The sequence below is a fragment of the Puntigrus tetrazona genome, chromosome 17, assembly GCF_018831695.1.
Source record: "Puntigrus tetrazona isolate hp1 chromosome 17, ASM1883169v1, whole genome shotgun sequence".
In the NCBI taxonomy this organism is placed as follows: Eukaryota; Metazoa; Chordata; class Actinopteri; order Cypriniformes; family Cyprinidae; genus Puntigrus; species Puntigrus tetrazona.
In genome coordinates this window covers 4,526,162-4,554,160 of record NC_056715.1, presented here as the reverse complement: position 1 = coordinate 4,554,160, position 27,999 = coordinate 4,526,162, and the positions used below count along the sequence as shown (strand labels likewise).

General features: G+C 33.6%; 1 protein-coding gene across 50 annotated transcripts; it reads left to right on the top strand.

The window, feature by feature from the left end:
• Nucleotides 1-82: 82 nt before the first annotated feature.
• Nucleotides 83-27,848, top strand: si:ch211-266g18.10 (titin). 50 transcript variants are annotated; one of them, XM_043262997.1, is made up of 109 exons: nucleotides 84-433; nucleotides 1,496-1,699; nucleotides 1,789-1,893; nucleotides 2,390-2,485; nucleotides 2,591-2,695; nucleotides 2,856-2,972; nucleotides 3,076-3,189; nucleotides 3,374-3,484; nucleotides 3,663-3,782; nucleotides 3,880-3,999; nucleotides 4,089-4,118; nucleotides 4,221-4,247; nucleotides 7,733-7,798; nucleotides 7,924-8,085; nucleotides 8,280-8,357; nucleotides 8,785-8,817; nucleotides 8,925-8,972; nucleotides 9,062-9,106; nucleotides 9,285-9,332; nucleotides 9,437-9,487; nucleotides 9,559-9,600; nucleotides 9,762-9,800; nucleotides 10,008-10,049; nucleotides 10,244-10,291; nucleotides 10,418-10,453; nucleotides 10,653-10,697; nucleotides 10,839-10,886; nucleotides 10,971-11,018; nucleotides 11,103-11,135; nucleotides 11,206-11,253; nucleotides 11,339-11,386; nucleotides 11,461-11,508; nucleotides 11,599-11,646; nucleotides 11,856-11,897; nucleotides 11,974-12,015; nucleotides 12,114-12,161; nucleotides 12,273-12,320; nucleotides 12,508-12,558; nucleotides 12,686-12,733; nucleotides 12,836-12,877; nucleotides 13,008-13,055; nucleotides 13,226-13,267; nucleotides 13,351-13,398; nucleotides 13,582-13,623; nucleotides 13,739-13,783; nucleotides 13,971-14,015; nucleotides 14,119-14,166; nucleotides 14,276-14,317; nucleotides 14,393-14,449; nucleotides 14,567-14,611; nucleotides 14,712-14,759; nucleotides 14,861-14,911; nucleotides 14,989-15,036; nucleotides 15,178-15,222; nucleotides 15,322-15,369; nucleotides 15,458-15,505; nucleotides 15,587-15,634; nucleotides 15,742-15,789; nucleotides 15,909-15,956; nucleotides 16,173-16,220; nucleotides 16,306-16,353; nucleotides 16,582-16,626; nucleotides 16,749-16,793; nucleotides 16,887-16,934; nucleotides 17,010-17,057; nucleotides 17,128-17,175; nucleotides 17,286-17,333; nucleotides 17,435-17,482; nucleotides 17,565-17,621; nucleotides 17,714-17,758; nucleotides 17,972-18,010; nucleotides 18,096-18,140; nucleotides 18,243-18,290; nucleotides 18,368-18,406; nucleotides 18,510-18,557; nucleotides 18,636-18,680; nucleotides 18,762-18,809; nucleotides 18,902-18,949; nucleotides 19,135-19,179; nucleotides 19,281-19,313; nucleotides 19,547-19,588; nucleotides 19,700-19,747; nucleotides 19,911-19,952; nucleotides 20,311-20,358; nucleotides 20,449-20,496; nucleotides 20,647-20,691; nucleotides 20,782-20,829; nucleotides 20,933-20,980; nucleotides 21,076-21,123; nucleotides 21,205-21,252; nucleotides 21,379-21,423; nucleotides 21,520-21,567; nucleotides 21,660-21,707; nucleotides 21,790-21,837; nucleotides 21,951-21,995; nucleotides 22,107-22,151; nucleotides 22,277-22,315; nucleotides 22,439-22,486; nucleotides 22,575-22,622; nucleotides 22,971-23,135; nucleotides 23,280-23,348; nucleotides 23,439-23,486; nucleotides 23,782-23,829; nucleotides 24,388-24,435; nucleotides 24,572-24,619; nucleotides 24,985-25,011; nucleotides 25,146-25,193; nucleotides 25,350-25,394; nucleotides 25,508-27,848. In XM_043262997.1, the coding sequence occupies exons 1-109, from the start codon at nucleotides 415-417 to the stop codon at nucleotides 25,591-25,593; spliced, it is 5,964 nt and encodes a 1,987-aa protein (XP_043118932.1). In that variant the 5' UTR covers nucleotides 84-414; the 3' UTR covers nucleotides 25,594-27,848. The 50 variants fall into 50 exon arrangements, with proteins under 50 accessions (XP_043118966.1, XP_043118932.1, XP_043118933.1 ...); XM_043262998.1 differs by having other exon boundaries at nucleotides 10,415-10,453; nucleotides 11,977-12,015; XM_043262999.1 differs by having other exon boundaries at nucleotides 10,415-10,453; nucleotides 13,351-13,393; nucleotides 13,580-13,623.
• The last annotated feature ends 151 nt before the right edge of the window (nucleotides 27,849-27,999 follow it).

Here is a 27,999-nt window from a genome sequence, read left to right as displayed (position 1 = left end):
AGAGAGAGCGCAGCTGGTAAACGCTATACTGTCTAAGAATAAACCAGGCTCGCAGTGGATAAGGTTACGTTGAAGCACTCCAGCACTTTTACCGTCCAACACCCATGTGAGGCACCAATAACATGGGGCTAAATTACCAGCACCTATTTGCTGCGTCCCCTGCCAGAGCCTGAACTCCTCTGTTTACGGCCCTGACCTAACATCCCATTCTCCCCCCAGCCATGGTCCCGAATCCGGCACTCTGAAAACCCTCATCCCGCTTTTCTCACAAGACTGTGAGGTCTCACCCGTGGATTGGATGGGGACGACAAAGAAGAACATCTTTTCCTGAGTGGGATTTAACATCAACTGGGTGAAACCGTCCAAAAAAGATTACACAAGCAAAATCAAAGGACATTCGGCTGAAGTACCACCATGGCTCTGGCAACTAAAGGTACTGCAGGTTTTTGTACTCATGATCTCCTGCATTTGATTGACAGGCAGAGCTTTATAAGTAACAAAAAAAATTAAGTAGATGTCATATTTTATCATAATAAAACATTTGGTGAATCACAATAAATGCTGTTGTGGTACCATATAAGACAGCTCAGTTGATCTATGTATGTTTTTGCCACAGACAGATTATTATCAGCTGATATAAATGATATGTTGTACTAATAAAATGTATGTATCCTAGAAAATGTTGACATGTATAATACAGAGGAATCTATAATAATTTAGAATGTCTATAAATGTGTGATTTTTTTAGATATATCAATGCAATTGAATGTCAAATGTATCTTGCTTTCCACAAAAAACAGACAATTAACATAAAATAAATGTTATCTGAGCACCAAATCATATATGATGATGATAGCATGATAAATGACTTCTGAAGGATCATGTGACATTGAGGACTGGAATAATGGCTGCTCAAAATTCAACTTTAAACATTTTAAAATGCATGAAATTATAAAGCTATTAGCTATTAACTATTAACGTTGTAATGATATCTCACAATATTACTGTTTTTATTGTAATTCTGATCAAATAAATGCAATCTTGGTGTTCGTAAAACATGATAAAAAAACCCACCCCGAGTTTGGTTGTGACAATTTGGCAACATTTACTGAATCTAGCGAACCTTATGAATATTTGCAATATTAATGTTTCGTTTACAATCAGTTTCTTTGCTCAGTTGGTGATGTCATTAAACTCAAGCGGCAGGGAGAAAATAACACAAGATGGAGAAGCAGTTTATTCTTGCAAGCGTGAAGCCAGTCATGCATCTTGCTCTTAATGCAAGAGGACAGCTGCAACACATATCAGAACATGTAGTTATGGTTCTGTATTTGCATAGAAATAATGAACAATGTAGAAATATGTAAAGTGTTTAGAATATGTTAACACAAGTAACAAAAAAGGGGCATACTTAAACAAACATTCTTTGGGTAATATTTAGGAGCAAGGTTTGCTAGACTTGCAGGTATTTGTAAACTCATCCATATGTTTCCAGGTCCCATAATGAAGCCCATCCCTCCCACCGCTGCAGATTCCTCGGTTAGGGCAGCGCACCCAGACTTACCTACGGCCCGGAGCTATGGAATTTTACGAATCATGAATCGTCCGGCGCAATGGGTGGTCATCATCACACTTTTGATCTCTTGGTCAATAGCAGGTGTTGTCATGTTTGACTTCGTCAGTGACGATCAGATTGCAAGTAAGTTTTAAATATAGGCGCAATTTGTACTTTTCCTATTTTATTCGCTCTTGTGCTATTGTTGGCTTCAATCTGAATTGTTTTCACAGGCATTCAAGATTTCGGCTCTGATCCGGTGCTAGGAGTGAACAAAGCCATTGAAGGCATTGAAAACAGGATAAACCGTATGAATGATATGTTTAACGATGCTCAAGGTATGCTTCCGCAATACACAAATAGTTTGTATTTGAAATTTTATTTTGCTTTTCTGTGCAAATACAGTCTTCAAAAAAAAAAAAGAAAAAGATGCGAAACGTAGCTGCAAGCCTAGTCTTAATTACTAACGTGCTTTATTTCAAGTCTTCTGAAGTTATTCAGGAGTTTTGTGCAAAAAAAAAAAAAAAAAAGATCATAATTATGCACACAAATATTAATATCCGGTGAGTTGTCTGGGACTGAATCGCTGAATCTGCGAGTCGGAATCGAGAACCGGATCTGATTCGCGAACGATTCAGACCGTGTCAACCGATTCTCGAAAAGATTCATTCGTGAATCGGCCATCGTTCATTGTCGTCGCTAATTATAATCGAATATACTTGTGTTTTGCGAAACGAAGGGTGAGTAAATAAAGAAGGAATTTAAATTTGTGCTTATATTTGATCGACATTCATAAATCGTATGCAATTCTCTCTGCTTTTATTTGAAATACAGAGTACGTCACTGAAATAATATTTAATCCGGTGGGAGCTATTAGTTCAGCTGCTGACTCCTCTGTGTCTTGTCTGTCAGGAATATTTAGTACCGATGGTATGTACATATGTTCATGAATGCCATTTAAAAATAATTTATAAGCAGTTTAAAACACTATTTAGTTTTAGTCTTGCATTAAATTGTTGTTGTTTTTTCATCCAGGAGATTCAGGAATCACTGAAACGGTGAAATATGGGGGCACTGTATTAGATGAGGCTACAGAATGGATCAGATCCCCAGTGGGCTATGTATTCCACTTATTTGAAGGTACCTGCTTTACTAATCATGCTGAAATAATTGGTCGATGTTGTTCTGGGAGCTGACATGCAATTAGAAACTCATTATGCAGCCTACTACAACTCATGAACATGTAAATTATTAGTCTTATTAACAATATAATCCCTTATTAATGCTTTCTGTGCTTCAGACATTCTGGATATAGCGCTTGCTCCAGTGGATATTATCAGTGAAGCTCTTGTGCAAATCTTAAGTGGGATCAAGAGTGTTATACAGTATATTTCAACCATGCTTGGGGGCATTGAAGGTACTGCAAAGCACCAACATTGTATATATGCATTGATTTATTTAGGTGCATGCATCTTGTCAGTGATTCTGTATAATTTTCAGTTTTTTGGACTTATTTTAAGACCTAACAGGGGACACAGGCATCACTGAAACAGTGAAACTTGGTGGCAATGTATTGGATGAGGCTACCGACTGGATTAGATTCCCAGTGGCCTACTTATTCCACTTATTCGAAGGTACCTGCATTACAGAAATAATTGGCTGTTGTTGTTTTGCAGGCTGACAGGCAATAAAAGACTTATGATGTGCTCTGACACGACATTTGAAATGCATAAAGAAATAAGTCATATTTAAGGAATTTCAGTAAAAAGCGATTTCAGCTGCTCATGCTCACTGACTTCCCCTTTTCATTCTGCATAGACATCCTGGATGTAGCAATCATTTATCCAGCAGATATTGCCAGTGAAGCAGCTCTGCAAATTTTAAGTGGGATCAAGACCATTTCTTCTAGCATATTCGGGAACCTTGAAGGTATTTATTTCTTGCATCATTTTAGACATCCAGTGATATACTCAATGCAAATGCAATGCAAAACAAATAAATGCAGCATTGGTGAGCCAAAGAAGCATTAAGAAACTGCGTTGACCCCAAACATTTAAATGGAAGTGTGCGTAAAAGGTCAAATAAATGCACCATGTCAATATTTCAGCTTGGTTTCCCAAAATGAGTACTGATCCTGCGGAGCTGGCTGAAGTAGTTGTAGAGGAGGCCACAGAAGTAAAGACCACCGTTTCTAATTACCTATCCAATCTGTTTGCAGCGGATGAAGGTATTGTTCATTTATCGGCTTAACAATTGTGATTCATTTGTATTCAGTATTTGGTTTGTAAATAATATTCAGTTGCTTTATACTGAATTTTTTTAAGGTGGTATTCCTGACATTAGCTTTGATCCCGTGAAAGTCGTCACAGACACTGTTGAGGAGTTTGCTGACAGGAGAGATATGTTCTTGGCCTATCTCTCAAACATGCTCATGGAGGACAAAGGTATTAAATCTATTAAGAATATGACAAATGTATGCTTTTGTAGTAAAATACGGTTATTTTTTAACTATTCATGTCATTCTCTGTTTCAGATGACACACCGCAAGTGATAAGACGAAAAGGTCTGTGGCAGTATAATTTACTCACTACTCAATATAATAAAATACAATATAATCCATACGATGTAATATTTTAATCCAACAATATTTCTGAATCTTGTCCAGGAGAGTTTTTGCCCCCAATGGAAAAAGGTTAGTAAATGCGCATTCTTTTAATTTATGTAAATGCTCTACATTAACACAAAACTAACACTAACACTCAGACCTCAAGCATATATAATGCAGTCTTGAATTGACTAAAATGATAGTTTTCTGCTTCGTTGTCATCTCATATATATTCATATTTATGCACGGTTATGTTGCGTCTTACCGTGTTTCAGTCCATTTGGTAATTAGAACGGTTAGAAAACAGTGATAGAGGTTATGTAATATGGTGCATGAAGAGGACCTGCATGACTGAATAAGGGATGATTGTAATTTATATTTTCTGTCTGTACTCTTCATTTTAATGTCCTGCACTCTCCATCTCACACAGTACTGTTCGTGTTTCTTCGCATTATGTAAAAATGTGTGTTTAATTTCTCCAGAATGGTTTAAAAGGAGGTGCATGACATATTTACCAAATACAACAATAAAAGGTTTATGACAAATGCATTTCTTGCTGTTTGTTTTCCTCTCCCCTTCTTGCGGTGTAGTGCAATGTCTAACCTTCTGTGGTACATTCGTCGATTGATATTCTTCACAAACATACAGCATGTAGGAGTTCTTACAACAGTTATGGCACATGTTACAGGAATATTGTGGTTGTCACAATATTAATGCCTCAAGATTTTAAGCTGAGGTTGTGAAAAGAAATAGAGGATTTAATTTCACTGCACAGTTAATGCATTAAGTGTTTGTTTAAAAATCGTCAAACATCTCAGACAGGAGAGAATTGTGCTAACAAGATCATTCCTGAAATATATACCTTGAATGCAGTGCAAGTCACTTCGGATATTCAAAATATAAGCTTGGGTTTCAACTGAAGCTTTTTTTTCAGGGCGTAACATGTGCATACTGTTAAGGTCATCAATGTGATGTAATGATGTGTTTCCAATCTGAACAAACTGTCATGTCTCGCACATAAACTTGTAAATGTGTTTTTATCTGTAAAATGACCTCAAAAATGAAACCTGAAATGAAAAATTACTTGATGAAACAGTTGCAGAAGTACTAGGCAAAACACAGGATCCGGCCTATGCTGCCTACATTGCTGTGAGATCCACAGACAGCACAGGCATAAAAGAGGTTGAGGAGGAACATCAAGCTGCTGAAGGTACAACTGAAAAAGCTCAAGATATTGTGGACATTACAAAGGAGGAAGGGAGGGTTGAAACAGCTTGGGACAGCTCTGATGTCACAGTTGAAGACGATGAGGCTGCCTCCGATGTCATTGAGGAGGATAAAACTGCTGAACCAGCTGAAGATATTGTAGATGCCACAGAGGAGGGACCTTCTGTTATACAAGAACAAATAGATGAGGAAATAGAACCTGATGAGTTTGAGCATATCTCTGATTTTGCAGAGGACATATCAACTGATATGACCTCTGATGCTACAGATGTGAAGGGCATGAGAGATACCTCAGATGTTGTAACAGCAGATAATGAAGTTACTGAAACAGTTGAAGACATTTTAGATGTTACAGAGGAGGAACTTTCTGATATGGCAGAAGTCATAGATGAGAAAATAGCAACCGAAAAGGATGAAGAAATCTCAGATTCTGCAGAGGATGAAAACTTTACTAAAACAGCTGAAGATATTCCAGATGTTAAAGAGGAGGAAACTTTTGACATGCCAGAAGTCATAGATGAGGAATTAGCAACTGAAAAGGTTGAAGATATCTCTGATCTCATAGAGAACGAGTCAACTTTGATGACCTCTGATGTGACAGAAGACACTGATGATGATGTTGTTACAAATGAGGTAGAAGTTGCAGATGTTACAGAAGAGGAACCATCTGATATGCCAGAAGTCACTGACATTGAAGATATCTCAGATCAAGATACCACTGCAGATATAGAGGAGAAGGAGAAAGAGTCAACTGAAACAACTGAAGAAACAGCAATTGAAATAGCAGAAAGTACTTCCTATGTTACAACCAAAACTGAATTAGAACCTGAAAAAGTTAAAGATACTTCTGATTTCAAAGTTGAGGAAGTAGAAGCTGAGATAGAGGAAGATGCCAGCACTGAAGAAACAGCCAAAGCGTCACTAGAAAAAGAACAGCCACCTGAATTGGCTGAAGCTACTTCAGATATCATTTATATAAAGGAAAAGACTGAAGCAACAGAACTTAATCTTAAAGTCACGGGTAAGGATGAAATGAAAGTAGAAGGAGAAGAGGAGGAGGAAGAAGTGGCAATTGCTGATGCTGTAAAGGGCACAAAGAACCTGGAGAATGATGTAGATGAAGATGAGGTTGAGGTTTTAACTGCTGATGAAGAGGACCATGATGATAAAGAGGAGCTTGTCCTTTCTCCTGTCCAGCAGGAACTAACAGACAAAGATGATAAAAATAACAATAACAATGACAGGAAGAGAGATGGCCTGAGCAGGAGAAAAACATCAAAGAGTCATTCCGCTGAAACTGAAGACCAAGAAGCACAAAGGCATCTTCATGAAGGTATAGAAAATTTTGTATCCTTAACAAATAGGGAAAAGTGTTAGTTCAGTTGACAGATGGCAACCAATATGATGACCTTAATGACAAATTATAATTCACTTAAAATGGGTAAACTGACCACTAAATTAAGACTGTTCATTAAATTAATTATTTAACAAAAGTAACTGTGCAGGATCTTAACATAGCTAACCTCCTTAAAATATGCTTTTGCATTTCCATTACATTAAAACAATAAATGTTTATTAATTGTTGTTGTATAAACAGCATTATAATAACTTTATATATAATATAACTGACAATGTATTAATTGCTTTGTTTATAGAAAATAACAGTTGTAGGCAGTATATAGGTATATATCTAGACTTTACAGTGAAATTGCATCAGTTTTTTGAAGAACAATGTCTCTTACAATTTGGACATGGAAGAAGAACAAATTGATGGATGAAGATGAAGTTTCGTTCACTGTTGCTTCTACTTCACCTTTGCTTCTGGAAAGATGCTTAAAAGAGGAGCAAAAACACAGCTGGAGGATTCTCTAAAGGACTCTGCTGCTGTACATGTTTTTATATATAAAAGCTTTTTGATGTCATTGATCAATTACGCATTACGCATTGTAAGAATTTGCATCCTTTGTTTAATATTTTCTATTAGAAAAAGTAAAATGATGGTTTGTGTTTATGTATTGTTATATAGAGGTCTTTTTCTTTTTTTAATGGACATTTTTAGTATAAATTATAGTTACTTTTATTAGAAAAAAACGTGATTTGTAAATAACATTTTGAGTATTTGCAAAGCTAATTAAGAGAATTAATGAATTTATCCATTATACATTATTCATTTTAATTTGCCGTCTAACACAGTGACCTGGCTAAAAAATACTTTGCTGCTTTACAAGCTGCTGCTTTACAACACACTTACAGCACACTAATTCATGCCCTAATTCTCATTGTTCGTTAATCATGTGGATGTTAAAATTTAACTTTTTTCATTTAACATTTACTCATGATTTCAGTTCTTGAACAAGTGAAAGAAGCCAAAGAGAAAAAAGCTAGAGAGGAGATATACAAAATCATTCAAGGTGAATGGTTTGTTGTTTTCTTCAGTGCCAGCACATCGTAAAATACTGTGCTTGTGCAGAATGAAAACCGCAATTTAATAGAAAAATTACAGAACTGTGACACGTTGTCTTATCTGTTCTTCCAGATATGAGGGAGAAGAAGGCTGATCTTGAAGAGGAAGAGATAACGCTGCAACAAATAAACATAACAGTAGAAAAAGTCAAGAAAAAAGAAGATGAGAAAAAGGAGATAGAAAAGGCTAAAAGAAAACAAAAATCCAAAGAGGACAAGACTAGAGAACCAACAAGTAAGGCTAATAAAACATACTGAACTAATCAATCTTATTTCTCTTTTGTGAAAAGCTCAACATCCATGTTGAAGTTTGAAGGCTACATTCAGCATACTGCTATGACTACAGTCGCATATAGATTGCATGTAAAACCCCACACCTCTCATTCAATAGATAATATATGTGTACTATGTATATGAAATGTGTTCTAGTAAAGGACACCAAGAAAAAACCTGACAAAAAGGTGACTAAAGTGGATGAGGAACCTCTTCTAAAAAAGAAGAAATCTGGTACATGATGCACGCCAACGTAGATAAAGTTTTGCTTGCTCATTAACTTGTCTGATGGCTAATGTAGAGTTTTCTTTTATTGAAACAGTATATATTTCAGCTTTAGTGCATTGTGTTTATTTTGATATTTTGTTTTCAGCTCATAAACTAACAGTAGTTTTTATATGGACTCTCACATAATCGTAATTTATTTTTACTCAAAAGAAGTGTAAAAATAGGGAACAATATACTGTATAATTTGAAAGTAATTTTACTTTTTTACCTGTATTTTAAAATGTACACCTCATTGCATTGTGTTTTAAAATGAATGTAAATGTCTGTAAAATTTATGGATAATGTCATGAGCTGTGTAATGAGCTGCCAGTGCTTTTTCTGTGTGAAAAAACTCAATACAAAATGTAATATTACAAAATTTTCATGCCCACAGGACCTGAGAAAAAGGTTAAGCCAGCAAAGAAAGGTAATCAACACATCCTGTTTATGAACAATATATTTCAGTGTTTTGTTTTTTGTAAAAGTCGCACAGAAGCCAAACAGCCACCTATATTTTTTTCTATTGTATCGTAGATGTTGAGATGGCCAAAGACAAAATCAAAGCATTACCTGTAAAGAAAGGTATGTGTCTTGTTTGATAAGGGATTGTCTATTTAGTGAATTCTGAATGAACAGGAAATTCATGCACATGCTTATATATTTTTTAAAAGGTGAAGTGGCCAAAAAAGAGACCAAACCAACACCATCTAAAAAAGGTACTGTTTTTTGTGTGTTTTTGCTTTACTGTGTACACATAATGAAGTAAGTTCTTAATTAAGGCACATTTTATGTGCACTACTGATTTTCATTTTATAATTTATAACTTTCAAATTGATCTAATATCAATTAGTAAAGACTTTTGTATTGTCTTAATTTTTCTCCACTCATTTGCAGAGGCTGAAGTTACAAAAGAAAAGGCCAAACCAGCTCGTTCAAAGAAAGGTGTCGCAATGCAAATCCCGTTTTAGATGCTTTCTTTTGTTTAGAAATAATCACATCCTGAAAAGAAAGTTATTTTCCTGGCTGAAGTATTTATGTTTTTGTAGAAAAAGCTGAGGTTATTAAAGAAAAGGCCAAACCAGCTCCAAAAGGAAAAGGTATGCTTGTAGTGTAAAAATAAAGATAAAGTTTCATACAAAGTCCTGAGATAAAATATTTTGTCTTTTAGTTGCTGAGGTTGTCAAGGAAAAAGCTAAACCAGTACTGAAGGGTACATGTATTGTATTACTACTATTTATGAAGCTTTGTGTAAATAAAAGATTATGTGCATGGATGGTGCAAACCAAACAACATGTTTAACTACTCAATTTTTATTGTAATAAAACTGAAGATTAATTGAAACATTTTGCATCTTCTTATTTTACATCATAGCTCAAGCTCCCAAGGAAAAAGCTAAACCTGTGAAGAAAGGTATGTTTTCTTTCTTATTTTCCATTTTCTTCAGATCAGTTTAATTGTATCATGTTATCATTTTCATGCATTGCTACAACCTGAACCTGCAAAAACAAAACTGTTAAAAGAAAAAAGAGTTAGTGCTTTATATTTAAAACTTCAACCCCTGACCTTTGAAAAATGTTTGCAAAATATGCATCTTTTTTTCTTTTTTTTTTTTTTCAGAAGCTAAAGCCAAGGATAAACCACCAGCACCTGTTAAAAAAGGTAACTGTGTGCTGTGTTTACATAGTTTTTGAAGCAAAAACAAATGCTGAATGCGTCTTTGCTTATATAATAATTATTATTCTGTCGAAAAAGCTAAACTTGCTTCTCTAAAGAAGGGTAAGACATTCCACAGACAATGCCAATGCGATTTTGTTTTTGCGTCTCATAAACAATTGATATTGATGAAATTACAGAGCCTGAGGTGCCTAAAGAGAAGACCAAACTGAAGCCCCCAACGAAAGGTAAAAAGACATCAAGAACTATAAAATTGCAGCAATTTATGTATGATATGGTATGGTATTAACTACCATGTTAGCTAACATTTAATTTCGAGGACAACAAGAACTTAAAATATTTCCTTTTAGCAGCTGAAGTGAAAGAAAAACCTGTCCCTGCGAAGAAAGGTATGACTCCTGCTATTACAGCCTTGCTCTTCAATGCAGTATATAGATTCAAATGGAAATATGATCTGTTTCTGTTTATGTAAAAAAAAAAACTTGAAGCACCAGCATCACAGAAAAAAGGTGCTTCATTTTTTATATAGACAGTCTGTTGTCTATTAAATTAAAATCTTTAATCAAATAGTGTCGTTCCATATTTTAGCCAAAGCCCCAACAGTGAAAGACAAAGCTGCTCCGGTAAAGAAAGGTATTACATTTTGAAAACTCTAAATTATGTCATTTAAGAATTTTCTTTTAATTAGGAACATTTTTTACAGTTTTAACTGCCCTTAGTTAAAGAGCCTCGCATGAAAAGTTGAAATGGTTTTCTCTTTTCTTATTTATTCAGAGGCTAAAGCTCCCAAGGACAAAATTAAACCGGCCCTTTTGAAGAAAGGTAGGATGTACTTAAAGCCACAGCAATTCATTTAAAAGCCATTTTTATGCATGACATCAGTTGAGCCTGCTGACTCATTTTCAGAGCCTGATGTTTCTAAAGAGAAAGAAAAACCACCAACTGCCAAGAAAGGTAATATGGAAATACGTGTCCTTGATTTTTTTTTTTTTATCTCATACATAATTTATTAATTATATACCTCCCATATTTTTTTAGAAGAGAAGCCAGCACCTGCTCCTGTTAAAAAAGGTTATTAGGATTTTTTTTTCTTAAATGTATGCATTTGACCACTCTTATACATACTTTTTTTTAATTGTAGAGCCTGCAGTTGCAGAAGAGAAAATCAAACCAGTACCTTCAAAGAAAGGTAAAATGATTTTCAAGTTATAACATTTTAGCTAGTCCTTATTCATTGCTTTACTCTCTAATGCATGCAGTTATGATCATTTCAGATACCGAAGCTACTAAGGAGAAAGCGAAACCAGCTCCAGTTAAAAAAGGTACAGATTGATTTTATATGACATCTTTTTTGCAATGTTAATAATGCAAACCGCTAACAATCACTGACGTCCAGAGCCTGAAGTTTCTAAAGAAAAAGCCAAGCCAGAACCTTCAAAGAAAGGTAAAATGACACTAGTTGTTTTTATTGTTAAAAATGCTTATCTCTAAACGGTTATCACATGATAATCAAAAATGATTGAATATTGCACAGAGGCGGAAGCTGTTGAAGAGAAGGCAAAACCAGCCCAGGCTAAAAAAGGTACAGTCCTCATGCTCTGTATTTGAGAAGGTAATAGTAAAAGATCCTGATAGTTTAATTAATTTCATGAGATTGATTTTCTGAAATAACATTCTTCAAATCCATCCATTATGATGCAGGTTTGTTTGATAGGAAAAGTTATTGAATATTTTAAATTAGGTGTGTACATTATCTCCAGATAACACCAAGCAATTTAACTTGATTTTTAGAGCCTGAAATTATTAAAGAGAAGGTGAAACCTCCAAAGAAAGGTAATTACTTTAAGATGTGCAAGGTGCTACTAATGTGTTCGAAATAAATGTTGATGTTAAACTTTTTTTCTTTTAGAAGCTGTAAAAGAAAAGCCCAAAGGTACTTCTGTAAAGAAAGGTATTTATACTGACTAACGAGATTTAACTGTTTATTATCTGAATATGAGCACGTGAAACACCTACTGAATAAATTGTTGATTTTCCATTTTTTCACAGAACCTGAAGTTCCAAAAGAAAAGGCAAAACCTGAACCTACCAAAAAAGGTGAATTGTTTACATACTTTATCATGTTTTTGAAGTGGTGCAGTGTTTTGTGCATTGTTTTTTTGGTATAAAATGTATTTTGTATAATATTATATATATAATATATTTTAGAGGCAGAAGTTGCCAAGGACAAACTTAAACCTGTAGCTGTAAAGAAAGGTATGGATAAGTCTGTGATTATGGTATATATAATTGCTGTACAATATTAAAATGGACCAGGAAATGTTAAACCGAACCTGGAAATCTGGTAGAATGGTTTTAAAAATAATTTATTCAATGTTAACATATTAAAAAACAACATTCAACCAATATATAATCTTATTAAATATACCTGAATGTTCTGCAGAATCTGCTGCTGCAGTTGAAAAGGCAAAACCTAAACCTGCACCAAAGAAAGGTACAATTAATTAAGTTTGTATGTTAAAAACATAAAAATCCAGAATTAAAGCAATAAACTTTAATCTGCCATAAAGGCATGTATGTGCCAAACTGTTTTAAAACTAAAAATATCATTCTGTTGGTAGAACCTGAAGTTACCAAAGAGAAGGCTAAACCAGAACCTGCAAAGAAAGGTATCACATAAGGATGCAGTAAATGTTTGCAAAATTTGCTACCAGGCAAAACTGTTGTGTGTCGTATTCTGTTGTATATTCAATAAATTCTATGTTTTGCAGAACCTGAAATAACCAAAGAAAAACCCAGGGCGCCCAAGAAAGGTATGTGACAAGTTTTAAGACAGTGTTTTGCTTGCTTTCTTTTCATCATCGCAGAAATCACATATTCTACAAACACAATTAAAAAAATATGTTAAAGAAAATCTAAATATTTACTCACTTGTCATTTCAGAGGCTAAAGTCATTAAGGAGGAAGCTAAACCAGTTCCTGTAAAGAAAGGTATCGTTTTTAAGCAAAATTAGTAGATTCTGAGAAGAGCGCTTTGAGTTACTATTATTGCAGCCATTATTTTTAAATATCAATTTAAAAATTATCCAAGGACGTTTAAACATAATTCTAAAGAAAACCTTTTACAATGTCTAAATATTTTCACGGCATTGCCATTTCAGAGGTCATTAAGGAGAAAGTTAAACCAGCTCCTGTAAAGAAAGGTATGGATGTCAATAAAATAATCCTGCATGTGCTGTTGTTTTGTACAATCGTGATAATTTATTGCACTAAAACTACTTTACAGAGCCTGAAGTAGCTAAAGAGAAGACACCTGAACCAAAACCAAAAAAAGGTCAGTGCCTGAACCTTTAAAAACATTTACAGAATATTTTAAATTTCATCAGCAGTTATAATTGTGATATATATATATATATATATATATATATATATAATTAATTGTTCTAGAGATATATACTTTATCGTACCATTTCAGTGTACTTGATATTGTTGTGTAAATTATTCATCTGTTTTATAGAGCCTGAAGTTATTAAAGAGAAACCAGCACCTCCAAAGAAACGTAATAAGATACAATATATGCTTTATGAACCACAATGAATATTAGATAAGACTGAATCTCATACAGATATTTTCACATTACAAGTTTTACAACTTATTCTTGTAACTCCCTACAGCTGAGGTTCCAAAGGACAAGGCAAAACCAGTCCCAGAAAAGAAAGGTGTATATATATATATATATATATATATATATATATATATATATATATATATATATATATATATATATATATATATATATATATATATAGTTAGCCTTAATGACTTAATTTTATATCATAACACTGTATTATTGATTAAATAACACATCTGCTAATATTGACTGTTCTTTACTGCTGTGCTTTCCAGCACCTGAAATAATCAAAGAAAAAGCAAAACAAGCTCCAAAGAAAGGTATCTTGCAAATTCATTTAAACATAATGTAAAAACGCTTGCCTGGCCAGTTTTAGGACAATGCTAATGCTTTAAACATGTACGTATATAAACTTCATTTTAGAAGCTGAAGTCATCAAAGAGAAAGTAAAACCAGCCCCTGAGAAGAAAGGTTTGAGTTACCATTTTTGAAAATTTTATATTTTTATCATCCATTTAATGTACGCCTCCGTTTCCACCAAATAGCCTGTTTACAACTAGTCTGTTAAATGATTTTATAGAGGCTGAAGTCATTAAGGAGACTGTAGCTCCTGTAAAGAAAGGTATGAATGAATGAAATACTTTAGATTTCAGCTGTGTGATGATCATTTATCACATGACGTGTTGTTGTATCATAGAGCCTGACGCTGCAAAAGAAAAGGCACCAGAACCCAAACCCAAACCCACAGAGAAAGGTGTTATTATGCTATATTTACTGTTTACGTTATCAAATACACAATTTTGAATAAATAGCTTTTTATATGAGGTTTTACTAGAAGCTAAAATCAATTAACCTTGTGATGTCTTTTCAGTTGAGGTTCCAAAGGGAAAGGAAAAAACAGTCCCTGAAAAGAAAGGTGCATATCTAGTTTACCTGTTTACTAAGTATGTAATGTGGCATTTTATTGATTGACATCTGTACGTATGCAAATTCTAAAGTCTTTTTATTTGCACCAGAACCTGAAAAAACTAAAGAAAAACCTAAGCCTGTCCCAAAGATAAAAGGTAAATAAACAGTTTTTCACTGGCTTTTTGTAAGATAATGCTAATCATTTGCATTTTTCTATTTTATTTAGTTATTTATTTCACATTTCTTTATATTTTAGAGGCTGAAGTCATCATCAAAGAGAAAGCTAAACCAGCTCCTGAGAAGAAAGGTTTGATTTGCTGTATTAAGAATTAAGTTACCATTTTCTATAACAACATGTATGATTAAACATTATGATAATTTTAGAGCCTCAAGTCATTAAGGAAAAAGTTAAAGCAGCTCTTGAGAAAAAAGGTGAGTTCATTTAAATTATTTATCTCAGCAATTTTAAAGATATATATGTATATATATATATATATATATATATATATATATATATATATATATATATATATATATATATATATATCAACAATCACCACATTGTCATTTCAGAGACTGAAGTCAAGGAGAAAGCAAAACCAACTCCTGTAAAGAAAGGTATGGAAGTGAAATGCTTTTGTTCATCACATTAAAATTATTTTCTAATGGAAAAGTTTCAGTTGTTTTAATTAATGTTTCATATTTTTGCTATTTCAGAAACTGAAGTTATCAAAGAAAAAGCCAAACCAGCCCCTGAGAAAAAAGGTTTAATTTATTTTAAAGAAACATTTACACAAGCTATAACTATTAAAATATTAAAACATCTAAATATTGCATATCATTGCTATTTCAGAGGTTGAAGTCACCAAGGAGAAAGCTAAACCAGCCCCTAAGAAGAAAGGTATGGAGTTAATATTTTTAGCTAGATTTTAATATAACACTGATATGAGATATGATAAGAGTTGTTTTTTTATTATTTCAGAGGCTGACGTCATCAAAGAGAAAGCTAAACCAGCTCCTGAGAAGAAAGGTTTGATTTACTGTTATTTTAAAAGTTTCCTCTAAGCAAAATTTGAAATTACACAAAAGGATGTCTTTTGGATTCCTCTAAACATTTTTGCTTTATTATCATTTCAGAGGCCGTAGTTGTTAAGGAGAAAGCTAAACCAGCCCCTGAGAAGAAAGGTAAGGGTTATTATGTTAGCTTCAGAAGTGGTTTCACTTTGTGCTAAAGATAACGCTAATAATCACATTACGATAATACTAAAAGACAAGCTATTTCTAAATATTTGTAAAAATTTCAGAGGCTGAAGTCATCAAAGAGAAAGTTCAGCCAGCTCCTAAAAAGAAAGGTGCGTAAATTTGAATGAAATCCTCCTGCATATGCTGATACTTTCTGTTGTATTATACATTGCATGAATTAAATCACATTAATGAACCCGAACCAAACGCCAAAACAACTGAGATGTCCTCTCACAATTCTTTATTGAGAAGTAATTTATTGTTCTTGTTAACATTAGATAATTGCGTTATTTGACGTGATTAAATCGCTCTTTATTGTTTTGTAGAGCCTGAAGTTGCTAAAGAGAAAGCTAAACCGACCCCTGAAAAGAAAGGTTTGATTTACTTGATTTCGGTTTTCAGTGTCGTTATCAGAATGTAATTAATTCTCTAAACATATTTGTAACATCATTATTATAGAGGCTGAAGTCATCAAGGAGAAAACTACAGCAGCCTCTGTAAAGCAAGGTATGAATATGAAACCATCCTGTGTATACTGATGATCATTCATAACAGAAAAACACGTTTGCATCTTACATCTTAAATGACCTGTTGATTTGTGACGTACTGTCAATTTATTGACTCTAGCCACTTCTACAAATATTGCAAAGAACATGATAATTCATGCTATGTGAAGTCTCAACTTTTTTCCTTTTTAAGTTCTCCTTTTTAACATTAAACTCTTCTGTTTCGCAGAACCTGAGATAATTCAAGAAAAACCCAAGCCAGCACCAAAGAAAGGTGAGTTTTTCTCACAGGACTTCTTATTTTACATTTGTATGAGAAATACGGTTGGTCTAATTATTGCAGCAAAAAAGCTTCTTGAGGAAACTTAAGAATCATTCTGTTTTGTGTTTTTATAGAACCTGAAGTTAAAGAAAAGGCTAAACCGGTCCCTAAGCCGAAAGGTTCGGTGTACTGTGTTAACAATTAAATGAACAATGTCTGTAAGCGATATTTTGCTAATAATGTTTCAATTATTTATATTATCAACATTTTAGAAGCTGTTGTCATCAAGGAAAAAGCTAAACCAGCCCCCGAGAAGAAAGGTAGTGCTTGTACCCTGAGTTAAAGTTAATATTTTCCCTCCAAATATATAACATAATGTATGTTTTTTCTTTCAGAGGCTAAAGTCATCAAGGAGAAAACTAAACCAGCTCCTGTAAAGAAAGGTGGGGATATCAAAATCATTTTCTTGCGTTGATGTTTGACATGATGAATTATTATATGCTTGTTTTAAAGAGCCTGAAGCTGTTAAAGAAAAGGCTCCAGAACCAAAACCCAAAAAAGGTGAGTTTTTGCATTATAAACTTTTAATATGGTCATTTGGTCTATTTACAGCAAAAAAAAGCTTTTCTTTTTAACATTATGAAAATATTCTTCTGTTTTCTGTTTTGTAGAGACTGAAGTCATCAAAGAGAAGGCTAAAGCCGTCCCTAAGAAAAAAGGTTGGATTTACTGTCAACTATTTGGTTTACATTTTTATAAGCAAAATACTATGATGCAAATTATATATTATATAAACATTTGTGTATTATCATCATTGTAGAGGCTGAAATTATTAAGGAGAAAGTTAAACCAGCTCCTATAAAGAAAGGTATTCAGTTGAAAAATCTGAACATTGATGATTTGATAAAATATGATGGCCATTTATAACAACAAACCATTTGGTTTTACAGAGCCAGGGGTTCCTAAAGAAAAGGCGCTTGAACCAACGCCAGAACCTACAAAGAGAGGTATTACACGTGCGTTTTCTAGTAGTCTGTCTACTTGAAAACTCTAAAGTTTTGCTCTGAAACATATTTATTTATCTTACAAAACCTTTCAGTTGAAGCTCCAAAGGAAAGGGCGAAACCTTTCCCTAAAGAAAAAGGTACGCATTTAGTAGATGACCTAATACTGCTGATTTATCAGCATATAAGCAAATAAATAATCAGTTATGGCTCATTTATATGCTTGCTTTACGTACATGTATTACAGAAATGTGTATTACAGGATATTTTACTCAACTTGCGTATTAACTTATAAAATCACATCTGCTATTTTAAAGAAAACATCTGAAGTTAAACCCTCTTTTTTTTTGCAGCACCTGAGATAACTAAAGAAAAAACAAAACCAAAGAAAGGTACTGCAGTTTTTCATAAGAATAAAGCCATAAAAGTGCCTGGTTTTAAGTAAATGCTAATGCTTTTATGTTATCATCATGATAGAGCCTGAAGTCAAGGAAAAAGCTAAACCAGCCCCTAAGAAGAAAGGTAAAAAAATTACCTCTTTTGGTGTTTTTGAAATGTTTTTCTCATAAATGTTTTACAATCTCTTATATCATCTCATACCTCTCATTATCTTTGCTATTTCAGAGGCTGAAGTCATCAAGGAGAAAGTTAAACCAGCTCCTGTAAAGAAAGGTACGGCTGTCAATGAAATCACGATGTGTTACTGTTTCCTTCTCATTTTCACAGTAATGATACAATTATCTTATAAGTTCCTAAAGAAAAAGCTTCTGAACCAAAACCCAAAAGAGGTGGGTTTGCACATAATAACTTGTTTTAATGTGAACTCTTCCCCTTGGAGATTGGTATAAAACACTCTAATATATGTATTTTTGTTTTCTCTTAATGACGTAGCACCTGAAGTCATCAAAGAGAAAGTAAAACCAGCCCCTGAAAAGAAAGGTTTGACTTTGTTTGATTTTAAACGTACGCTATCAATGAGAAAAAAGGTATATGCTAAAAAACAGCTTATCTTTTCAGAGGCTGAGGTCAAGGAGAAAGCTAAACCGGCCCCTGAGAAGAAAGGTACAGTAAAGTGTTATGGATGAATTTAGAATTTATGTTAAAAAGATTTTTCTATCTCTAAATATATCATTGCCATTTCAGAGGCTGAAGTCATCAAGGAGAAAGTTAAACCGGCTCCTGTAAAGAAAAGTATGAATATATTATAATTAAATCATTCTGCGTATGTTATTACTTTCCCCCGTAAAAAGATTAAATAATCACAAAACATTACTGTTTTGTAGAGCCTGAAGTTCCTAAAGAAAAGGTTCCTGAACTGAAAGTCAAAAAAGGTGAGCTTATTTCCCGAGCCAAGAAGATATCATGATACCTTAATGCAAGATAAAAAGTAATGTAAACCTTCTATCCTGGCAGTTCAGAGTAATAATCTAATACTTTTTCCATTGCAGATTAGTATAAACTCTAATAATACATGTACATCGTTTTCTCTAAATGTTTGTATTTTTCCAAATTTCAGAAGCAGTCATTAAAGAGAAAGTAAAACCAGCCCCTGAGAAGAAAGGTTTGATTTTCTGTTAATAGTTAAATTACATTATCAATGAGGGAATTTTTTTAAATAAAAAATAGTACCTACTAAATATTTCTGCATTATTCCATTTTTAGAGGCTGAAGTCAAACCAGCTCCTGTAAAGAAAGGTACGTGTGTTCAGATCAGCTTGTGTTGCTGTTACAACATTATTATTATTATTAGCTGTATACTGATAAAACTATTACATAAAATTATTACCAAAACCCAAAAGAGGTGATTATTAAACACAGTTTGATAATATGAGCGTCATTTAAACATTTTTCCCAGTTTAGTGTAGTACATTAATAGTGTTTTATATGTATTTTATTATCTCTGAATGTGTATGTTTTGACAATTTCAGAAGTCATCAAGGAGAAACCTAAACCAGCCCCTGAAAAGAAAGGTATGAGTTACCGATATTGTGGCTTAAATGAAAAATCATTCTCAACTTTATTCAAATTTAAAGATGATGCTGGGGTTTTCTCATTCTGTAAATATTTATGTATTATTTCAGAGGCTGAAGTCATCAAGGAGAAAGTTAAACCAGCTCCTGTAAAGAAAGGTATTAATATTAGTGAAATCATCCCTCATATGCCCCCATATAGAAAATGTAAAAAAAAAAAAAATTTCTAACACAGCACTAAATGGTAAACTTTTCACCCAGTTATGGTTGTAGTATGTGTATTTAGTCATCTCTGAATATATTTATGTTTTGACAATTTCAGAAGTCATCAAAGAGAAACCTAAACCAGCCCCTGAAAAGAAAGGTAGGAGCTACCGATATGTGGCTTGAATGAAAAATCATTCTTATTCAAATTTTATTCATTCTGTAAATATTGAACTCAAGGAGAAAGTTAAACCAGCTCCATTTTATTAGATATGCCCCCATATAGACAATGCCTCTGACCTAAAACCCAGTTAAAGTTGTAGTATGTGTATTTAGTCATCTCTGAATAGCTGACAATTTCAGAAGTCATCAAGAAAACCTAAGCCCCTGAAAAAGAAAAAGGCGCTACCGATATTGTGGTTTGATGTATTCAAATTAAAAAACGATTCTCAAATTTACTCAAATTCAAAGATGATACTGACGTTTTCTTATTCTGGAAATTTTTGTCTTAGTTTCAGAGGCTGAAGTCATCAAGGAGAAAGTTAAAACGGCTCCTGTAAAGAAAGGTATGGATATCAGTGAAATCATTCTGCATATGATGTTCTTATCTGCTGTATTATTATGGTTATTTTATTCATGAACTATACATTTTCTAGAGCCTGAAGTTGCTAAAGAAAAGGCACCTGAAAAGGCACCAAGAATAGGTTAGAGTTCTACATCGAAAAATTAGAAAAAGTTTTTATGCATCTCAAAATTAAAAAACAAAACAAAAACAAAAGAGGTTAAGAATGCATTACACTTCACTGCTATAGGCATTCTTCTACCTGATATTTTAAAACATTTTTAATTTGCAGCACCTGAGATAACCAAAGAAAAGCCAACGCCAGCACCAAAGAAAGGTAATGCATAGTATTTGTGAAAAACATGTTTTTCTGTCAGATTCAAGATAACGCTAATGCTTTAAATGTGCTTTATTATCACCATTTTAGAGGCTGAAGTCATCAAAGAGAAAGCTAAACCAGCTCCTGAGAAGAAAGGTTTGATTTACTTTAAGATGCAATGAAAAAAGTCCCAAAGAAAATGTAAGATCATGCATTTTTTTATTTGATATTAAATTCTTATTTAATGTCAACACTCTAGAGGCTGAAATCACCAAGGAGAAACCTAAACCAGCTCCTGAGAAGAAAGGTAAGAGTTTCTTATTGTAGTAAAGATCAGACTCAATTTCGCTCAAATTTGCACAAATCAAGTTTTTCTCATTCAACTAAAAAAATTTGTTTCAGAAGCTGAAGTCATCACAAAGAAATTAAAACCGGCTCCTGTAAAGAAAGGTATGTATGATGGTCCTAAATGTGCTGTCGTTTTCTGCTGTATAATGATTATTCATTGCATGAATTAAAACCATTTTCTAGAGCCTGAAGTTGCTAAAGAAAAGGCCCCTGAACTGGCACCAAAAATAGGTGAGATTTTTCAACAGCAAAAATGAGTGAAAATACTTTATACAGCATGTCAAAAGCTATCTGCTCGATTTTCTTAAACTCCTGATTTTCTTAATTGGTTTGCCGTTAAACCCCCATATTTTGCAGCCCCCGAGATAATCAAAGAAAAGCCAAAGCCAGCCCCAAAGAAAGGTAATGCAATTAATTTTAGGAAGACAATATGAAAACATTTCTATTTTCTAATTAAGATAACAATGGTGTAAATATATAATATTATCACGATTTTAGAGGCTGAAGTCATCAAAGAGAAACCTAAACCAGCCACTGAGAAGAAAGGTTTGTTCTTGATTTACTGTTATCAAACTGGCGTCGTTATTAAGCCCAAATAAGACAAGCAAATAAATGTTTTAAACATTCTTATATTGCAGAGGCTGAAGTCATCAAGGAGAAAGTTAAGCCAGCTCCTTTAAAGAAAGGTATTGATGTGAACGAAATCACCCTTTAATGATGTTGCTTCCCAATGTATGGCCATTCATCTCTGAAAATGCTCTTTTATAGAACCTGAAGTTCGTAAAGAAAAGGCAGTGCCAGAACCTACAAAGAAAGGTATTAATATAAGTAATCTATGTTTATCTTAACATTTGCGCATTTGAATATGTATCTAAATAGCATTTCAAGATTTTCTCGGAAACAAGTATTTCTGTTTCTCTGTTTTTCAGTTGAGGTTCCAAAGGAAAAGGCAAAACCGGTTCTTAAAGAAAAAGGTGACGTTTTAATCTAGTTGACGTTTTAATTCATAATTCATGTAACGAAATTGCAAGTTTATCTGCTAACTGTCATTTGCTATTGTAAAGTTCTACTGCTATGTTTAACAGAACCCAAAATAACCAAAGAAAAACCAAAGCCAGCTCCAAAGAAAGGTACTTTTTTGTGAGATGAATGATAGAATTAAGTTTGTGCATTATACAATGCAATAATGAAATAATAACAATAATAAAATTAATGATCCATTTTTATAAATGTTTTTTCATTGTGTCTAAATCAGAAGCTGTAGAAGAAGCTAAAGCAGCCCCCGTGAAGGAAGGTATGAGTTTATTCGCTTCTGATTTTTAGTGTGATATCCTGTGTAGCAAAGCAGCTTATTTTAGTTGAGCCATCAATTTCAGCCATGTTTTATTTGTTTTTTTTATTACTTTTATTATTTTAGAGGCTGTAATTATCAAAGAGAAAGCGAAACCAACTTCTGTTAAGAAAGGTTTGATTTACTGTTTACATTACCACTCTTCCTAAGCAGAATATTAAGTCTTTTATTTGCTATAAATGTGATTTTATAAACATTTTAGAGGCTGAAGTCATCAAGGAGAAAGCTGAACCAGCTCTTGAAAAGAAAGGTAAGAGTTACCAATATTTTACCTTCGATTTAAAGAAAATCACATTTAAAGAAAATTTTAAGAAAAGTGTTTTTACACGATTACCCTTTTTAGAGGCTGAAGTCAGTTAAGCATGCTCCTGTAAAGAAGGGTATGAATGTTAATGATTTCATCCTCTGTTTAGTGTTTTCTGGTATATGATTATAATAGTAGAAAATGTACTAATAATGCTGTCGTACTGTGCTAATATGCCAGTGAATAATTAAAGCATACATGATTGAATCTCATGCAACATCTGTGCATTTGGTAAGAGTCTGAATGTCCTCAAATCAATTACAAAATTAAAGAAAAAAAACTCTGAATACGCAGATGATGTCAGCCTTATTGGTTTGGACTTGGAGCTCCTGAACTCTATCAACCAAAAGCTGTCTCTTCTGGACTTACTGAGGAAGGACATTGGTGAAATGAAGAGTGATCTGGAGACCACTCAAAATCAAATCACACTTTTACGGATGGACAACAGAACAATCAAAGGTATTTTGTCCATATTAAAATGATTGTGAATTTTGACATTATCAGGTTGGAAAAAATACTTGAAAATACTTGAAATACTTGCATAATATTTGTATTAATAATTTCTTGGCTTACCTTAAACCACATGCTGCTTGTCTTTTGCAGAGCCAGAGACTGTTGGTATAAAAGTTAAACCTATGGTCTCCAAGGAAAAGGTGAAAACAGCAAAAAAAGGTATTAAAACTTATCACAAGCTGGTTATGAATTATAGACACAACCTACTACAACTAAACAGGAACTGAATGAAAGATTTTATATTTTTAGACCATGATGCTCTGATGAACGTTACTAAGACAGCACATATTAAAGCAGGTAATTCTCATATGCAATCTATTATTTCTCGTTAGTTGCCTGAGACAATTGATTGATAAAATCAAAATTTTATGAGAGCAGTATTGCTGTAGAATATTGACCTACATGATGCATTTTCAGTCAGATTGCCTGACTTATGTTTAATTTATTATTGTGCCTTAACCATATTGTCTTTTTACCTACTCTGTACTGTATATAAACAGTACAGGATGCATGTACAATATGTCTCTATTTGTCCTTGTATGAATTTAAAACTTGCATGCAGCTTAACCAGTTTGTCTTCTCCACGAAATAGAACGTAATGCACTGAAAAACATCACTAAACCAGCACCTGCAAAGAAAGGTATGTTGAAAAGTTAAATATGCATATGTTAGTTGACAGAATTTATTGTGTTTTTTTTGTGAGCAATTATGATAATAGAAAAACCTCCAAAAATGATTTAAAATTAAAGGATTTAAATTTTTTGTGTATATGTCCCGTCTTTGGACTTTTTGTTGTTGTTTTTGTCGTGTGCCATGTGGTCCGTGTGACCTACTTTTGTTAATTGTGTCATTGTCTTCACCTGTGTCTAGTTAATTTAGTTATCTCCCGTTTGTATTTAAGTTCTAGTTTGATCTTGTGTAATCGTCGGTTCTCGTCTTTGATATACGTGTGGTTTTTGTCCTGTCTGCCTGCCTGTAAAGATATTGTTTATATCATCTCTGAGAAGATTAAAGTGTTAAAGTGTTCGTTTACCTTATGCTCGTTGCGTGCTCTCATGCTAACCACCGCGTGACAATATATTATTTCATATTACTTTTTTTCTTAGTTCATAGTGATTCACACAAAAACTATTTAGAATAAAGTTTATCACAATAAATTATTGATATCCATATATTATTATTACATTTTCTATTCTAGACAAAGAGGCTCCAAAAGCTAAGATCAGACCAGAACCCAAAAAGAAAGGTAAAATGTATATTTAGTGTTAATTAAACTCACCTACCATTATGGCTTTCTTCTAGGTTTAAAAAGGGATGCTGCTTAAAAATATATGCTGTTCACATTGTTTTATCAGTAATTAAAATATCTCTCCTGATGCTAGAAATCATCCAGGAGAAGGTCAAAGAAGTAAAGGAACCTTTGCAGAAAGGTACTCTTGTCAGCTTACTAACACAGACTTTTCATATAAGTCATCTCAGGAATAGTTCTGCATATTATACTTGAATAATATTCATTTTTTCGTATATTCATCAACAGGCTTGATATTTATATTTGATCATATGATATCTGGCTAGTATATAATAATTGACTAATTAATATAGAAAACTTTTGTACAAACGGTACTTGCTAAAAATGCATGTGTAGACTTAAAGTGGAATCTTTTATTGATTTAAGAAGAAATATTGAAACCATGTCTCAGAAAAATCTTAGAAATGCAGCACATAACACTTTCCAGACCTTCACGGTAACATTTTTAAGTTACTTTTAATACAGCTGTTTTCTTTCACGTTTTAGAACCTGAGCAGGTCGAACAAAAAAGAGGTATCCTTTTTTCTATTAGATTTTTTTTTTCAAGTTTAACAGTTATAAAGTCACTATTTGGTTGTAAAGTGCAGTCCATGTATTCTTATACTACATATGTAATGCCTAATGTTTTTTGGATGTTCTGTAATTAGTATTCGAGCCAACTGAGAAGGAACCTGTTGTGGACAAGGAAGTAAAACGTAAGATATTTATGTGTGAATATATAGTTGAAGTACTAAAATAAAACTAACATTTATTACGGTGTCAGTTTAGTTTATTATAATAACCACAATGTATTGTAAAATAATTTTGATTGAGATCATAAATGAAAGGAAATGTGCATTACCCCTCTGTAGAAGAAGAACCTGATGTCACCAAAGATATTCCAGAGATAGAGGAGGGTAAGTTTAGCCACTATATGAATCATGGATCATGGTGAACCTTTATTTGCTTCAAGATCACACCACCTACATAATGACAAGCCTGAAATAATCCTAACGTCTTTCCACTACAGAGGACGTTCCCTACTTCCAGTGTTTCTTTGTGGATGAGGATGACACTCAGTATCCGTTCTTCCCCTTTTCACCACCGCTGTGGTGAGTTCAGATAAACCTCGCGGCCTGACGTCAAACGACACGGCGAAGCCGGCGAAGACGGCCCTGTGAACGCCGAAGATCCTGCTGCTCTGATGCAGCGGAGGGCTTCACAGTAGGTCCTACAGCATTACACCAGCGACGACCAAGAAATGTGAAAGATTTCAGTCACTTCCTGGATTAAAACCGGAAAACTTCCTTCTCAAAATCTTTGTCATTTTGATGGACAGAGCTTGCACTATTTATTATAGAACCTTAAGGCTATCCGCTTTCTTATTAATACCATGGATTTTCCTTTCGTTTCCGAATAATTCATTTCTAGTTTTTTGTCCCAGAAGGAATGCGAGTATAGTTTGTCCAGACAGAGCTGACCTGAAGCGATGAAAGAACTAACTTCCTTTCTGAACGCTGCAGTGCGTTCAGGATTGTAATATTTTATATATATATATACACACACAAGGTACATAACCTCATTTTGATGGGGTGCTAATTCAAAGCATTCCACTGTGTTTTTCTGTCAGAATGGGGTTTGAAAGTTGTTCGCGTTTCGCACAACTGGAAGGGAGGATTAATTCATCAAGTGAACAACTATTTCATGTATCTTTTCTTAGTAAAACTGTTTACCGAAGCGTTTACAGAAGTAACAGCTGCACTGAGAAATAAGAGCTTTCCACGGTAAGCTCAGTTCCTCTGAATGTATACATTTTATTTTTTTTATTTTATTTGTCATATTTTTTTTTATGTATATAAACCTGTACTTTACAGAGGAAACAAATATGTTTTATTCAGTGCTCTTTATAAATGAACACGCTGGATTTGTGCATAACAAAATTCAACTAAAATGTGGTGCTAAATCCAAGAATATGAATGCAACTGCATTGTTTTAATGTATTACATTGCGAACACTGCTGTTTGTACATTTCTCTGCATAACAATAGTTTATGTACGATAATGTCTGTACAAATGCAGATGAGTGTTTGCGATAGTACATGGATAGTCCTACCTAATGTAGAGCAGCCGATTAAATGGCTTTCTGAATTGTCTATTGCACATTGTACTTATACAGAAGATAAAATGATGTGCCGGATGAAAGGTATTGCATGCAACCGCGGTGTTTCTCAGCACTGCCTCTGGTGGCTCGCTGGCTCGTTACTTCATTACTTGATTTAATGACGTTAGTGAGCGTTTAATGGTGTGTACTAGAGAGACACACCATTAAACTGGTGTGCCGGTGGGCCGCCCCAGAGACATTTTCTTTTACTGCCACTGTCTTTTCTGCAGGAGTTCAGCATGTGGCTCCATTGAAAATAAACTCACGTCTGTACAAAGAGCTTTTTTTTTTCCTCTGATGTGCAGTAACTTGGGGTGACTGTAGATTCTATTTTCCCCAGACATGTCCTGACTAGGATTTCTAAATGGCCTAAAATGGATGGGTTATGGCTTTGTTTTTGTGCTCGCTGAAGGTGAAAAGTAGTTCGTGAAGGCGCTGTGCTTAATTGACCAGTTGTGGGATCTACAGAGAACGGTCAAGGCAATGCAAATACATGTACGTAGAATGTATGAGGACTGTAAATAGGAATCAGTAAGGAAGCGAAGCCTAAATCTGGGCATTTCAGGCAAAATATCAATACTAGCCAGGATGTGTCTGGGAAAAAGATGATGTATAGTCACCTGCACAAATGCATATTATAGCAATGCTCAGTTGTAACAGAAATAATAGGTCTCTTTTGGACTTTTTTAAAAGATAGCTACTTTAACCATGGTAGATTATTAACTTGTTGGTGTGTTTACATGCAAACTGTGCAGCAACGAATAACAGCTTTTTTTTCAATAGTTCATATAGTTCTTTAAAATTGGCATAGTGTCATTTTTAAATGTAATTTACAGTTCGTATTTGAAAAATATGTTCCTCAAAGAAAATAGTTTTGCATGATGTTTGCATGAATTGAAAAATGCATTTAAACCAGACCGTTTAATTTGTGTTTTGCGATGAGCTAAAATGCATAATGTAATATTGTATTCATTTTTTTTTTTCCTTTTGCATGGTTTTGCGGTCAGATAGGATTGTTCTCTGCACAATGTATAGCCGTACTGAATTCATATTCATAAAGCTCTCCAGAGAATCAACAATATGGTCAGTATGCAAAATCAAACCGGCCTGTATGAAATGTAAATGTTATTTGAACTGTAAAGCAGCTGTAAATGTAATACAGACTTGATTAGGTCTGATTTAGAAGAAATAAATGTTTGCAATAATCACAACAGTTGATTGAGAGCTCTTTTATTACTTATTTTATATGTTTGTTCGTTTTTTTCATTTTTTTTTTTTATTTTTATTTTTTTTTTTGGTCAGCTCTTTATTGAAGCAATGCTGTATTTGAGCATACAGGCCATAATGTTAACATCCACTTTC

Bases quoted from the DNA above. Each gene is read 5' to 3' on its own strand.
- si:ch211-266g18.10 (XM_043262996.1), top strand. The intron at 3,783-3,879 runs GTATTGTTCATT...AATTTTTTTAAG, and splicing joins TCTGTTTGCAGCGGATGAAG to GTGGTATTCCTGACATTAGC. The intron at 16,627-16,748 runs GTGAGTTTTTCT...GTGTTTTTATAG, and splicing joins CAAGCCAGCACCAAAGAAAG to AACCTGAAGTTAAAGAAAAG.